This window comes from Dipodomys ordii, unplaced genomic scaffold, assembly GCF_000151885.1.
Source record: "Dipodomys ordii isolate 6190 unplaced genomic scaffold, Dord_2.0 Scaffold5, whole genome shotgun sequence".
Taxonomy (NCBI): domain Eukaryota; kingdom Metazoa; phylum Chordata; class Mammalia; order Rodentia; family Heteromyidae; genus Dipodomys; species Dipodomys ordii.
In genome coordinates, this window is record NW_012267221.1 from 28,270,376 (window position 1) to 28,284,173 (window position 13,798).

Below are 13,798 nucleotides of genomic sequence, written 5' to 3' on the forward strand. Positions count from 1 at the left end.
TTAAACATCAGTAAAAGAGGGCCTGGGGATTTAGAGGACCTGCAGCAAGGTTCTAAGAAGTGAGCATCATGGTTTAGTAGGATGTTATGATTTGGGGCAAACTTACAACTTTGGCCTAATTTCTTAAGGCACCAGAGAGACAGCAGGAGGAAAGTTTTATGTCATGCAGAAGCTGCAAACAGTAGTGAATAAACATGACAAATAAATCTGTAGCAAATGTCAGCTAAAAGTGCTAAATGTGTAAGAAACAATCTTTGTGCCTATTTAGAAGCTTCCATCAGGTGGTTTTAAATTACAGAAATCTCAGAAGCAAAGAACACAGAAAATACCAATAAGATTTTGATTTTTTTGTACTTTTATTGAAAAGGTACATTTAAAAAAATACACAGACATTTTACCATTTACAGATTGCAGATATAGATAGTCTAAAAGAGTCCACTCTATTTTGCTGTTTTATTTTTACCACTTGCCCCTAGCATCAAACATTCCAGTCTTGTTGACATCAGCTTAGAGAGGGGGTCGTGGGAGCATGACCTGCCACGTATGCAGTGAACAGAAAGACAAAGTGTTCAATTATAAACTTTTATATCTTCTGTACATTATTGCATTAGGGAGCCACAGAATTATGTAGCATCATTACAAATGAAAACAGGTTAAAAATGAAGATCATTACGTAGAAGTACACGAATTTATTGTCTTCTTGCAGAATGCACAGGAGGTGCAACAATGTGCAATTCAGGAAGCTCTTTTTTGTGTTTGTATACATTTGCTTAGCAACTCAAACTGGTGAGAAAGCTACAAAATAAGTTAAACAAAAATAGCAAACAGGTAGTAATTATAGCTATGTTATATGGCTTTCTATTTAGTTTTAAATATCTCCAAATAAAAGGTGAAGTAAAGAAAATATTATCTTTTGCTCTCTTAAAGAGAAAATTGAAAGCTACGTTGCTTCCTAACAATTACACGGCAACTAAAAATGTTGAATTCAGACAAGAGATACGATCTAGTACTACACAGCATACAACAGTACTTGGGTCTAAAACAGTACACAATCCCTGTCAACAATAGTACACCAAAATGAAAAGATTGTGATTGGTTGGTAAAGTGATATCCACAAGTAAGCACTTGCGTTTTTGTTCCACACTAGAATATGCCCCGTTGGATTCCAGAGTTATATACAGACATCTGAGGAAAATCCTAGTATTCAAGTCTGTCAGGAAAATATTCCAGATTGTTTCTCAGCCAGATCACACTCATGGAGAAGGATGACTGATTTTCTTTTGCTCTCTTTTTCTGACCAATACATTTTCAAGGAACCCACTTATCCCAGATATACCAACTGAACAAGGGGAGCAGGAGGGAAGAGAGAGAGAAAGCCTATGCTGATCACATTCCTAACTACAGGAGCTGGCCATTAAAAAGCTCTCTTGAATCGAGTGATTTGTTTTTCTCTGGAGTTGGGGCCCTGTGGTAGGCTGCATTTTGTGGCTGGAGACTTGGTACTAAGTGCAACACAAAATGTTTCCACTACCAAATCCTTTTAGCTCTCCTTTACTTTCCCACTGGCCTCGACTGTCTTGGGGCTTGCGGATGTTAGTAGGGGGCAAAGAGAATGGAGGCAGGGGTGGCGCGGATGGGCCCGTGTCCTGGCCTCAGGAGGGCTGGAGGGATGGCAGGGGCTTGGAAGAGTGAGGCAGATGGCCGGGGTGGCAGTGACAGGGCAGAGGACACTGCTGCCGCAGCTGCCAAGGGTGAAGACAGGAAGGCTGGGGCCAAGGGCTTCAGCATATCTTTCTGGAATGCAAGTTTTGCCTAGGGAGGGAGAGAAACGGGGCATGAGGTGAGGCTATTATTCTCATCAGCAAAAAAGTTAAGAAGTTTAGGAACTCTGAGAAGTCAGTATGTGACTGTTTTTCACAAAGCTGGCTGCAGCATCTCTTTGCATAGCTTTACTTTGTTTTCATTTTGGAGCTTTTTTTTTTGAAAAATCTTTGATCCTCGAAGCTAGGGCAAAGGAAGCTTCTGAACAGACAGACAAGTGCCCAGCGAAGGCACGGCGGAGGGACCGGCCCATCTGCTTCCTGCTGCTCAGTTCAGCGAGCTCAGTTCAAAAATGCAGATTTGTCTTAAACTACCACATTGTCTAGAGACAGGTTTTATGTTTTCTTCCTTTCTTGTTTATGATTTCTTTCGGTGGAGTTGGGAGTTGTCCTTTTTGCGTTTTTTGTTTGTTTTGTAAGAGGCACTGTCCTTTATTCTGTTTCTCTTATGTAAACTGCGTTGAGGTGAGGTAACTGAACTTTCAAACATTATGGTCCCATGAAGGATCCAGAAAACAAAGTCAATTATACTTCCTTTACTATCTACTTAATGAGATTTCTGTGAAAGACTGCAGCTAAATCAAATTCTGTTGAGTTGACTATAAATGGAGTAGAAACTTTCTCTAAAGGAATCCCAGTGTGGAATCTTCCTGTGAAGGAAGAAATCAATCCTTCAGTTCTCTTTTGCAATCAGGAGGAGCTGTGCAAGCTGGATTTGCTACATGCAGGCAGGTACCACCTGCTTCCAGCATTGATGCAGGCTTTGGAGAGGCTGGAAGGCAATCATACCATTGCCTCCAGCTGGTCCATTTCAGTTCACCTTGGCGTGAACAGCTCACTGCCCTCAGCCCTAGAGAGACTGAAATCACTCATCTGGGTATTCCTATGACGTTGCTGCTGCAGTCCCTAGGTGCCTTGGTGAAGAAATTGGAAACAACATACACCAAGAACAGATAAGACTGGTAAATGTTAATATGCCCGCTACAATGGAAATGGGGGAAGAACAAACACCACTTTCTTACATACACATGCAGCATACACACAAGGATATTAAGTGAAGTTTTTGTTTTATGCAAATAACTTTTCTTCCTAGATTTAACACATCTCAGAATTTTCAGGCATTATTTGTGTTTCTGAGCCTCTGCTTAAGATGCTGAAGAAGGTAGTCTTTGACATGGTCCAGATAAAGAGTAAGGTAATTAGCTTTTAATTAAAGTGGTTCACCCTCACAGGGTGTGGGGGAGCATGTCTGCAATACCAATGACTTAAAAGGCTAAGACAGGAAAATCAAGTTTGACACCTTCCTGGGTATTTTAGTAAGACCCTGTTTCAATATAGAGATAAAAAAAAATGTGATGTGGTTCAGTGGTGGAGCATCTGCCTTGCATACAAAAGGCCCTGAGTTCAAGCTCCAGTCCAAAAGAAGATGTTCACCATATTCATCACCTTCTCTTATCCGAGGAGCCTTTCTTCAGGGTTCCTTCTAGAAGAAACTAAGCAGCTCATTATAAAATGTCTGTCTATGAGAACTAATGCAATTTAAAACTATGATTTTAGGAATGTGACTCAATGGTAGAACACTTTCTTAGCATGTTGTAGAACCTGGTGATTCCTAGCACAACAGAAACAAACAAATGAATAAATAAGTTCACCAACTTTTGTGACCATTAGTGCCTAAGCCCTCCCAAAAGCCATTGTCCAGCCCACCCTTAAAGATGAGTAAGCAAGGGAAACTTACTGCTAAAATGCTAGGGCTCCGCTGGAGTTTGTTGTAAGGGCTGTATTTCGGCTTCAGTGGTTTCCCTGCAACACGGTCTTTATGCCTTCTGCTAGAAATGTGCTGAAAAAAGTTTGCTATGTTAGCTGAATCCAAGACTATGATCTCTTAGATCGACATGGTGATTTTTCCCTTCCTAGCTCTAGGTCCACCATCAAAGTTTGAGTAAGGATCTTGCGATCTCTCAAGACTTGTATCCTTGATTGGAATGCTGTCTCTGTCATGTTCTCCATAGACTTACCACATTTTAACTGGTGTTACCATAGTAACTGATGACTGACTGTGTCTCCCTGGACTGATCTAGGGGCCCTTGGAATACAGGCTTTACAACTCATTTACCAAAGGTTCCTGGACTGTAAGCTCTATCTGACTCTTGTTCCCTTCAAGTCTGACAAAAAGGAATGCCCAGATACTGGGGACTGACATAGCATTTATACATCAAACATTTTGTGCAATTTGTAAAGGTTAATAATCTTAACTATAAGCATTGTGAGAACTATTCTATACATGAGGAGGAGGTAAAGACACCCAAGTGATGCCCTGAACAGTAGTACATACTAATTAAGGGCACATTACCTGTTTGAGTTGAATTTCTGAATTAACATGAACATCACAGATTTCACAATGAAATGTCTTATTCTGTAGTCCTGACCCCTTACTGCCATTCTGCATCTTTAATCTTGATCCAGGTCTAGGATAGGACTTAATTGGACCAGCTCCATTACGAGCCTCAACCATGGTCTTGTGTTTAGATCCTACAATGAAAGAGTTATATATTAAGTAGTTTTGTAAGAACTATAGAAAGCTGTTAGTTTTCTTATTTTTGAGAAGCTTATATTCAGGTTAAAGTTCTCAGTACTTTTGTAAGACAATCACTTTGATGATGGTTATAAATTTAATATACATTATTGTAAATTGGAAAACATAAAGAAGTTTGTATTTATATATAATGCAGAGAAGCATAAAAATTACCTAAGTAAGTACCAAATGGTTGCCATCTAAAGGAAACCACTGTTATTAAGGTATGTTTTTTGGTAGACAGCGGACCCATGGTATTCATACGTATATGGTTTGACAGAGTCCATCTTTGATAAAAATCTACTGCAGATGCTTGGTTCATTTTTCCCTATAATGTTATTCAAGGACATGCGCCATTCACCAAATCTCAAATTTTCCCTTTATTTCTTGGATGAAGTACGCATTTATTTTTGTCTTATTTTGGGGCACCATTTACTTTCACAAAACTGGGGGCAAGGAAACACTCAAGGTCTACAGATGATTTAAAGAGAACTCGTGATAATGCAGGGCTGAGAGCTTCTCCCCTGAACAGTTGAGCTGCAGGGCTGAGAGCTTCTCCCCTGAACAGTTGAGCTGCAAAATGCATCTGTGAGGATATAAAACTTTTGTTTTAAAATTGCTAACTGTGATTTCAATTAATTAATTTTTTACCACAGTTTGTCAAAATTGTGCAATACATTTGTGAATAAGGCAGGATTACTGTACTGAGCCATCTCAAAATTAAATATCCTGGAAATTCCACATATCAAATCACATACACACCTTTTCTTTTACTTTTTTTTTTATTTTAGGAGATTCAGTTGGTCCTATTATGTATTCAAGGCAGACCCTGAACTTGTAATCCTTTTGCCTCTACCTTCAAAGTGCTGGTGCTGGGATTATTGACATGCACCACAATTCCTGATCTATGTACATATTTTTTATCAGTACATATTAATGGTTGAGTAATTTTATTGAATTAGGTACTTAATTTAGTTGGTATTTGCCTATTGATGGATTTTCAAGCTCTTTTTATTTTTTCTCCTGTGTGTGATTATTCTGCATAAAAATGTATCTTCATTTCTGTCGCAACACCAAAATGAGTTTTGGAAAATATATGATACGTTTGAGGAAATGAAGAATAGAACAGATTTTATCTCTAACCTGCTTTTGCTTCATTGCTTCCAAAGTTATTATGATCATACTTTTCAAAAAATCACTTTTCTGAGTTGAAAAAAAGACACTGATCAAATGATGTCTGTACAGCAGTAGGTATGATCTTCTGATGGAAAGAGCTGCGTTTCGTTATAAACATTATTTAAATTCAAAAGATAGCTGCTAACCTGTGTTGTGTGCCTCTAGCTGTGACAGGGAGTTCACAGCCACTTTGCATAGTGAACAATAAAGTAACTTTTTGGCTTTTTCTTCTTCTGATTCAGCAACAGACCCCGGAGCTCCATTTGTGCTCTTGGAGGGCGAAGTGACAGCTCCAGGTTGCAGAGGTGTTGTGCCAGATTGGAGGAGAAATGAGCCACCATCAACACCTGATGACTGACTGGAACCATTGGCTTTTAACTTGCCTTTGTCTTCTAAGAGAGACATAGGAGGATGACATTAAAGATTCATATACCATACAAAGAGATAAGTTACCATTATGGAATAAAAAAAAACAGATATTTGGCATCTATATGACACATACACATCGGGTATGTATATTTTTACTCTAGCACGTATTGTAGTTTATAGAGTTTGATTTAAATATAATTCCATGCCCTCAGTTTCTATGTTAGGTCTCTTCAAGATCAGGATGACTTAGAATGACTTCCTCCCATTTAAAACAGGTTATTTTTTTGTTTTGTTCCTTGAGTTGTAAGTTATACTCCAGGGAAATTTTTTAACATATAGCAAAACCAGATGAACTTCGATGTTAGTTCTGTTTACAACTCATGTTTTAGTTATGGCAATTATATAAAGTTACAATTTAATTTTTTCACCAAGTTAGGAATGTGATAGAGGGGGAAGAAGAAGCATGGTTAATTTGGTCATAGTTACAGTTTTGCTGCTCTGAATGATGATGCAATTTTTCCAAAATGCAAGAGTCAAGAGTTCTAGTCATTATACTTCTTAATTACTGACAGTGGAATTAGTTTTAAATAATAACAGCAACTATAAGTACACTATGAAGATTAGCCAAATTATTTAAAATCATCTTGGCATTTTGATCACATAGCTACCAAGTGCTTATAATCCTGAAGGCCCCATGTGCAGGCTATAAGGAGGCAGAGAATATACTCATAGGAGTTATTTTCTATTCAAGATAGTCTCTGCCCAGTAGCTCCTTTAAGAGAAAGACCAGAACTCTGTAGGCAACAGCAAAAGCCATCCCATATTAAATTTCAGTAGAGCAGGTACTCCTCGAACATATCTACAGATATGCTAATTATATCTCATTAAGAAAGAGAAGTAAAAGTGAACAATATATTCATTAACTGTCCTAATTGAGAATTATATACAGTTGGCTGGTATGACCAAGAGGGAAGGAATGACTAAATAATATCAATGTGATGTTTGTTCATGTTACTATGTTCTATCTATAAGAAAACCAAGGCTTTCTGCACTTACACAAATGGTGGGAGATCATAGTTTCACTTACATTGGTAACATGCATATATATATATATATATATATATATATATATATATATATATGTTCATTGACTGGGGATCAGCCCATTTCTGTCTATTTACCTGACCTGGATTAACCCACCCATGACATGGTAGATATAGTAAAGGTAATATAAATAGATTTCAGATTTGAGTGTTGTTTAGAATACATGTGTGCCAAGATCTTTTCTTAGTCTGGGCTCCATATTGTACATTCTCTTTCAAGACACATATTAACACCCGAGGATACTATAAAATACAATAGAAATAGTCTTAGACTTTTTTTAAATCTTAGACTTTTATTAACACTGATCTTATCATTGTGAAAGAAAGAAAATTATTCTTAATTGGTAACAGTAAGTTAGATTGCAGATTATTTTAGGCCTGGAACTCTTTTATCTGTAAGGATCACCCAGGTTGAATTTGCAATTTTATAGCACTAGTAAAGCAGCAAAATTACTCAGCAATCTTCATATTTACCCACTAAACTAAATGTTTAGTGATGGAAACAAATTATTGTACACAAAAATATTTCCTTGCTTGATACATTTTATTTTTATCTAAAAAGTCTGAACTAAGAAGTTTGATCTAAAAGAATGTGACCAATTTAGTAATTTTCTCTTGTATGGTTATTTTTAATATTCCATTACTGTTCCTCAAACACCTTTCAAAAGTGCCATTACTAGCTGAGTGCCAGTGGCTCATGCCTGTAATCCTAGCTACTAAGGCCGCTGAGATCTGAGGATCACAGTTCAGTGCCAGCCCATGCAGGAAAGGAAGTGAGACTCTTATCTCCAATTAACCACCAGAAAACTGGAAGTGGCGCTGTGGCTCAAGTGGTAGAGTGCTTGCTTTGAGCTGAAGAGCTCAGGGACAGTGCCCAAACCCAGAGTTCAAGCCCCACTACTGACCTCTCCCCCCCAAAAAAGTTTCATTACTTACATTATCTTCTTACCACTCAAAACAAACTCATGGAATAGATATGGCTAAAATAGGTATGCCATTTCAATGAAGAAACTAAAGTTGATCAGAAAAACAAAATGTTCTACACCTTAGTAGGCAGCCTAAATAAGCATACTGTTTCCACTAACTGATTGCCATGTGGTACACTAATCTTTCCACACAAAGTTGGTGGGGGCTTAATATATCATTAATATTATACAACATATACCAGTTAATTGAAGTGCTTCGTTTACAACTGTAGTATAGCTTTCCTTGAAGTTTTAGCAAGAGTTTATTTTAATATAACAGAATATGGGGGTGGGAATGAGAGAGCGAGACACTAAGAGAAAGAAAGAGACACATAGAGACAGACACACATACATATAGACTTTTCCTATTCCACACAGGAAATGGAAAAAAGGAATCCTGAAGTTTAGTTGGCAATAAGGACTCCTGAAGTTGAGTTTTAAGACATATTTTTCTTAAATGCCTACATCTATCCTGTCCAACCATCATTTGATTAAGATTATATTGAGAAGATGTATAAAACTATATATTTTTCTAGGTCCATCCATATCCCTGCAAATGGCATATTATTCTTTCTAATGAATGAGTAAAATTCCATTGTGTATATGTATCACATATTCTTGATACACTGATCTGTTGGAGAGCATCTAGGATGTTCCCATAACTTAGCTATTGTGAATAATGCAGCAAAAAACAAAGTGCAAGTTAAGTGAATTAAGCCAGGCTCAGAGAGACAAACAGTGCATGTTTTCTCTCATACATAGAAGCTAGATCTAAAATACAACTAGGCATGCTAACATAAACAGAGCTTAAGATATTTATATACAAACAAACTGACTAAAGGAGGGTATATTTATAGGAGGAACCCAAGGCATAACTCCTTTTAAAAACTAAAGTAACTTTTTCTCAAAACAAACAACAGGAAATTAAAACATGTCTTTTGGGGGGTTGGCAAAGTGGGGTACAGGAATGAAGAGAGGAAAGGTGACCAAATGTGTTCATTGTATTCAATGTACACTATGTAAAAAATGAACAATGAACTACATGGGTAGAGATGAGAAGGGGAAAATGAAAGAGAACAAAGAAAGAGGTGATATGCGAGAAACATTGTACTTATATTCTGACTAATGGAATTGTAACACCTTTGTACAACTACTTAATAACAGTAAAAGTTCTATATTTTTCTTCTTATCTCTATTTCATATTTCATATCCCTATTTCCTTCTAAATATCTTTTTCAAAATAGACAATTTATTCACATATGCATGTTAACATTATGTTAATTGCAAACAATGTGCTAGTCACTGAAGAGAATAGTAAGAAAAGAAGGTATTGACTCTAAGAAAGTTTACCAGGGAAAATGAGATAGTCAGTGACATCTAACTTATAATAGAAACTACAGAGAGGCAGGATGGTATAGAGCAGAAAATGATTACATCTGTTTGGAAGAAAGGGGCATTTTTCTTTAAGGAAGTGGCATTTTGAAGGTCAGCCTTAGGTACTCATAGAACAGAATTGAAAAGTTGTGTGATGTGAATGGGTAGAAGCAGAAACATGAGGACATGCTTAGGGCTAAAAATTCCATGGTTTTCTACCTGCTTGTTGAGCATGGAGCTGGCAACAGATGTCATGGGGAATATCACTACAAAGATCAATTGATCCAAAAGGCAGAAAATATTTTGGACCTATTAAAATATATACTAAGGATGCACATTTAAAAAATGTATTAGAGGTATGGTATGTTTTTTGGGTTTTTTTGGGTCCAGTCGTGGGGCCTGAACTCTGGGCCTGGGCACTGTCCCTCAGCTCTTCAGCTCAAGGCTAGTGCTCTACCACTTGAGCCACAGCACCACTTCTGGTTTTTTGCTTTTTGCTTATGTGGTGCTGGGGAATCGAACCCAGGGCCTCATGCATGCAAGGCAAGCGCTCTACCACTGAGCCACCTTCCCAGCCTCTATAGTATGTTTAAATTTTAATATTGCCTATTGTTTATAAAAATTACATTTAAGTTTTTCTATCACATAGATTAGAATGTTTTAGAGTCAGACAGAATTTTTGGTTTTGGAAGTATACAAATAATATCAACATATTTAGGAAATTCCATTACTGTAATCAAACAGATTATAAAATCAGAAAAGTCACTGGAGCATTTATGTTTTAAATTGTGGCCTTCTTTCTGTATGTGTAAATTTCCAAACATTAAAGCCTAGTTTTATTTCTCTTCTCAATAACTTGATATTTTGATAAAAATCCACTATAATATTTCTTTTTTTTTTTTGTCAGTTGTGGGACTTGAACTCTGGGCCTAGGTGCTGTCCCTCAGTCTTCAGCTCTACCACTTGAGCCACAGGGCCATTTCCATTTTCCAGCCCATGCTGGCTTTGCACCGCAATCCTTAGATCTTAGCCTCCTGAGTAGCTAAGATGACAGGCGTGAGCCACTGGTGCATGGCTATATTTCCATTTTAAAAGCCTTTTTGAAAAATTGTATTTGAAGATTTAATTAATGTTCTGTTTATTTCTGCTTCTTTTAACAAAGATGTAGGTTGTCTAGTTAATGCAAATCCTGTTTTCACATATTAACTCATCTAATGTTAATTTAAAGGACTTCTGAATGTCTTAATTATTTCCTGATAACTCAAGCAACTTTTTTAAAGGTTTTAGCCTACGTGACTTCAAAGCAGAATTTACTTAGTAACATCAGAATTGCTGTATGTAATAGAAATCCATAATTTATTCATCCATGTGAGCAATTTCTTAAAGTTACCTTATTGGGAGTTACACATTGACTCACTTATATTCCAAGACCAAAACATCTGAAGACCCTTCTTCTGAGGAATGTTGGAAAACCATGTTTCATATGTCAATATTTGCCATTCTTGTTTTTTACTCTAAAGCCTCATCTCAAATTAGTCTACTTTATTCATCAAAGATAGCACTGTATTATTTATAAAGTTCCTAGGAGCAATAATATATTAACACAATACATGAAGACAATGTGCCAAAAGTTCTGGATACAGTTTTAAGTAAGTGATCTTGTTGGTAGATGAAAGTCATTTCCATACTCTGCTCTTAATTTTCAAAACAATCACAATAATATTTTATTTTATAATGGGATTTCCATTTTATTACACGTCAGATAGCATGAAGGAGCTGAAAAGCTCAATGTAATGACTGAAGTGGGTAGTAGACTCTATCCTGGAAACCTCCCCCTCATTATTAGGAGTTCTATGTCTTTTCTTCACATTTCAATTCATGATCAGCCCTCCTTTCCATTATACTTGAATGTAAGATGCACAGTCCCAAACTACAGAAGACAGAATTTACCCTGAAAACATCAATATGTATCCCTTGAATAGGTACTCTAGCTTTGTAATAAAAGCCCTATCCCAATTACTAAAAATTGACTGTCAAAATTCTTTCTCAGATGGTAATAAAAACCTCAACACAATGTGTGGAACTTTACCTCCCTGTCTGCCTGAGACCTCCCTTGCCTTCACTATTATCCATAATATCAGTATCATTGGTCATTTTTATGTGAGCCATCCAGTGGAGATGTGAGGTTGTTTCCCTGTGGCTTTAATTTGAATTTCCCTAATAACTGATGATACTGCATACTTTGTTAGGCAATATTTTTGGTGAAGTGTTTAAAACATAAGTTTAAAATTATGCAAAAGATTCAAACACTATTTTATTATTGGCTTTCAGGAATTGTTTAGACATATATTCTGAAAAGGCATCCTTTCTTAGATATCTTGCAGATTAAGACATACACTCTCTAAATGCTATTTTATAGTAAGTTCAATTGTTTAAAAAGAAAAAAATGGGTGTCAGAGTAAGATGGCTGATTATGATTGTTCTGAGTTGGGGAAATGCTTCAGATCATTATGATTTTTCAGGTCATAAGCTGTAGAGAAGAAAAGAAGCACATTGGTAATCACAAAAGAGATGACAGCTGAAACACAGCAACATGCAATGGAGAAAAGTCGGACACAACCTTCAGCTCTAATCCTGGGTGCCCTGGAAAGGAAGCAAGGTGGCCTTAACAATGATTGGTGGACTTATCTGCCAGATCAGCCTACCTTTCCCACAAGCTTTAAAGATAGTGTAGGGATTTAATGTGACAGGGCTTACTCCTATGTCAAACTAGCATTGGATTTTGTCATTTATATCATACAGCTATAGCTAGCTGTCACCTTGAGAAGGGCCCTATTGTTTGAGACTGAGCTACTCTGCAGATGTGAAGACAAAGAAATATTGTGGCACAAGGAGCCTGGGGATAACTTGACACAGTGTCTGAGTACAGATGGCTAGAATGGTAGAAAGAGCGAGGGTCTGATGTAGACTCAGGACATTTAAGTGGTAAGGAGCTCAGGTAGTGGATGCCAGCCTGCCTGCTCTCTGGTTAGGAGCAAGCCCCATTGTTTGAGGATCACTGAAGAAACAATTACAAACTCATACTTGGTGGAATGCTTCACTTTGACTCCCAGTTACATGGGTGGTGTTATTGAGTGGGATTGAGAGTTCTGAGTCTAGTTCTGGTAGATCACATGATTTCTCCAGCCTACTCTCATAAGGAGTGTTTCACCGCTGGGTGGAAGTTTCAAAGTGCTAAGACCTATGTGATATCTGATTGCCTCAGTTTTCCCATTCTAGTACCGACATCAATGCTCTGTTTCTTTCCCTATTCTCTCTGTATCTGTACCCCTATGGCTGGAAACTTACTAAACCTGGGTACACAAACTAGGATTCTGTAGATGAAGTAGAAATATGCACAGTTCAAAGGCTACAAAGTTCCTTTCAGTCATCAGCAGATCCAAGAACACAAAGAAAGGAAACTTCTACAGTGAAAGGTGTTCTGATTGGACTGACCCTTGATTGGCCATTCACTTAGCCACATACAACCACATTGTACAATAGAAAGCACAAGAAACTCAAAGCTAGTTTTCTTTTCTCTGAATGGTACTGCAGATTAGTCCTGGTTCATTGAACATGTGGGAGAGTATTCAGCTACTGAATTATATTCCCAGTTCTATGTTAAGATGTTAAGAAACTTTATTAACCCCATCACTATTCAGTCCTCCTAAACACTGGAAATTCTTCAACTGAAAGACTACAGAAGATTAAGATCTTCAGCCAATGAGGTGGTTACAGACACAAATCCTGATGCAGAAATGTAGGAAATATGAGAAAACAAGGAAGATTCCTCTAAAAGTGAGTAATTTTACAATAATGGGTTGATCATGATCATAGTGAACTGAATAAAATGTCAAAGGATTCAAAAGAATGATTATATTAATGACCAATAGAGTATATAAATAAGCAGCTATATGCAATAATAAAGACAAATAGGATAAGAAAGAAGTAGTCAACATGGAAATCCTAAAAAAATCAGTTTAAATTCTGGAAATAAAATATCAAAAAGTCAAATAAAAATTAAGCTGAAAGTTTGGCTCATATTTAAGACAATATCAAGGACTGGAGGCAAGATTGATCGTATATTCAAGCAAATAGCAAAAAAAATTTAAGTACCAATGGAACACCTAAGTCTTCCAGAAAACTATGAAAAGACAAAACTTATGAATCCTGGACATAGAAAAGGAGAGATTCAGGCTAAAGACACAGAAAATATATTGAATAAAATAATACTAGAAAATTCTCTAAATCTTGTGAAGACATGATTACATACTACAGGCAGCTATTAGAACACCAAGCAGATAAGACTAGCAAGGAAATTCTCTTCATCATGTTCTAGTAAAGCATTAACTATATACAGCAAGGAAAGAATATTGA

The 13,798-nt window shown here is 36.9% G+C and overlaps 1 protein-coding gene across 3 annotated transcripts in view; it reads right to left on the reverse strand.

Annotated features, from left to right (window-relative positions):
- Positions 1-344: 344 nt before the first annotated feature.
- The window catches only part of Znf385b (zinc finger protein 385B), a 293,697-nt gene continuing 280,243 nt past the window's right edge, over positions 345-13,798 (reverse strand). For all 3 annotated transcript variants that reach the window (XM_013028415.1, XM_013028421.1, XM_013028429.1), the window contains exons 5-8: positions 5,718-5,963; positions 4,174-4,352; positions 3,559-3,660; positions 345-1,812 (exon numbers count right to left, since the gene is read on the reverse strand). In XM_013028415.1, the coding sequence (XP_012883869.1) occupies positions 1,594-1,812; positions 3,559-3,660; positions 4,174-4,352; positions 5,718-5,963 (746 nt within the window). In that variant the 3' untranslated portion in view covers positions 345-1,593. The remainder of the gene's footprint in view (positions 1,813-3,558; positions 3,661-4,173; positions 4,353-5,717; positions 5,964-13,798) is intronic.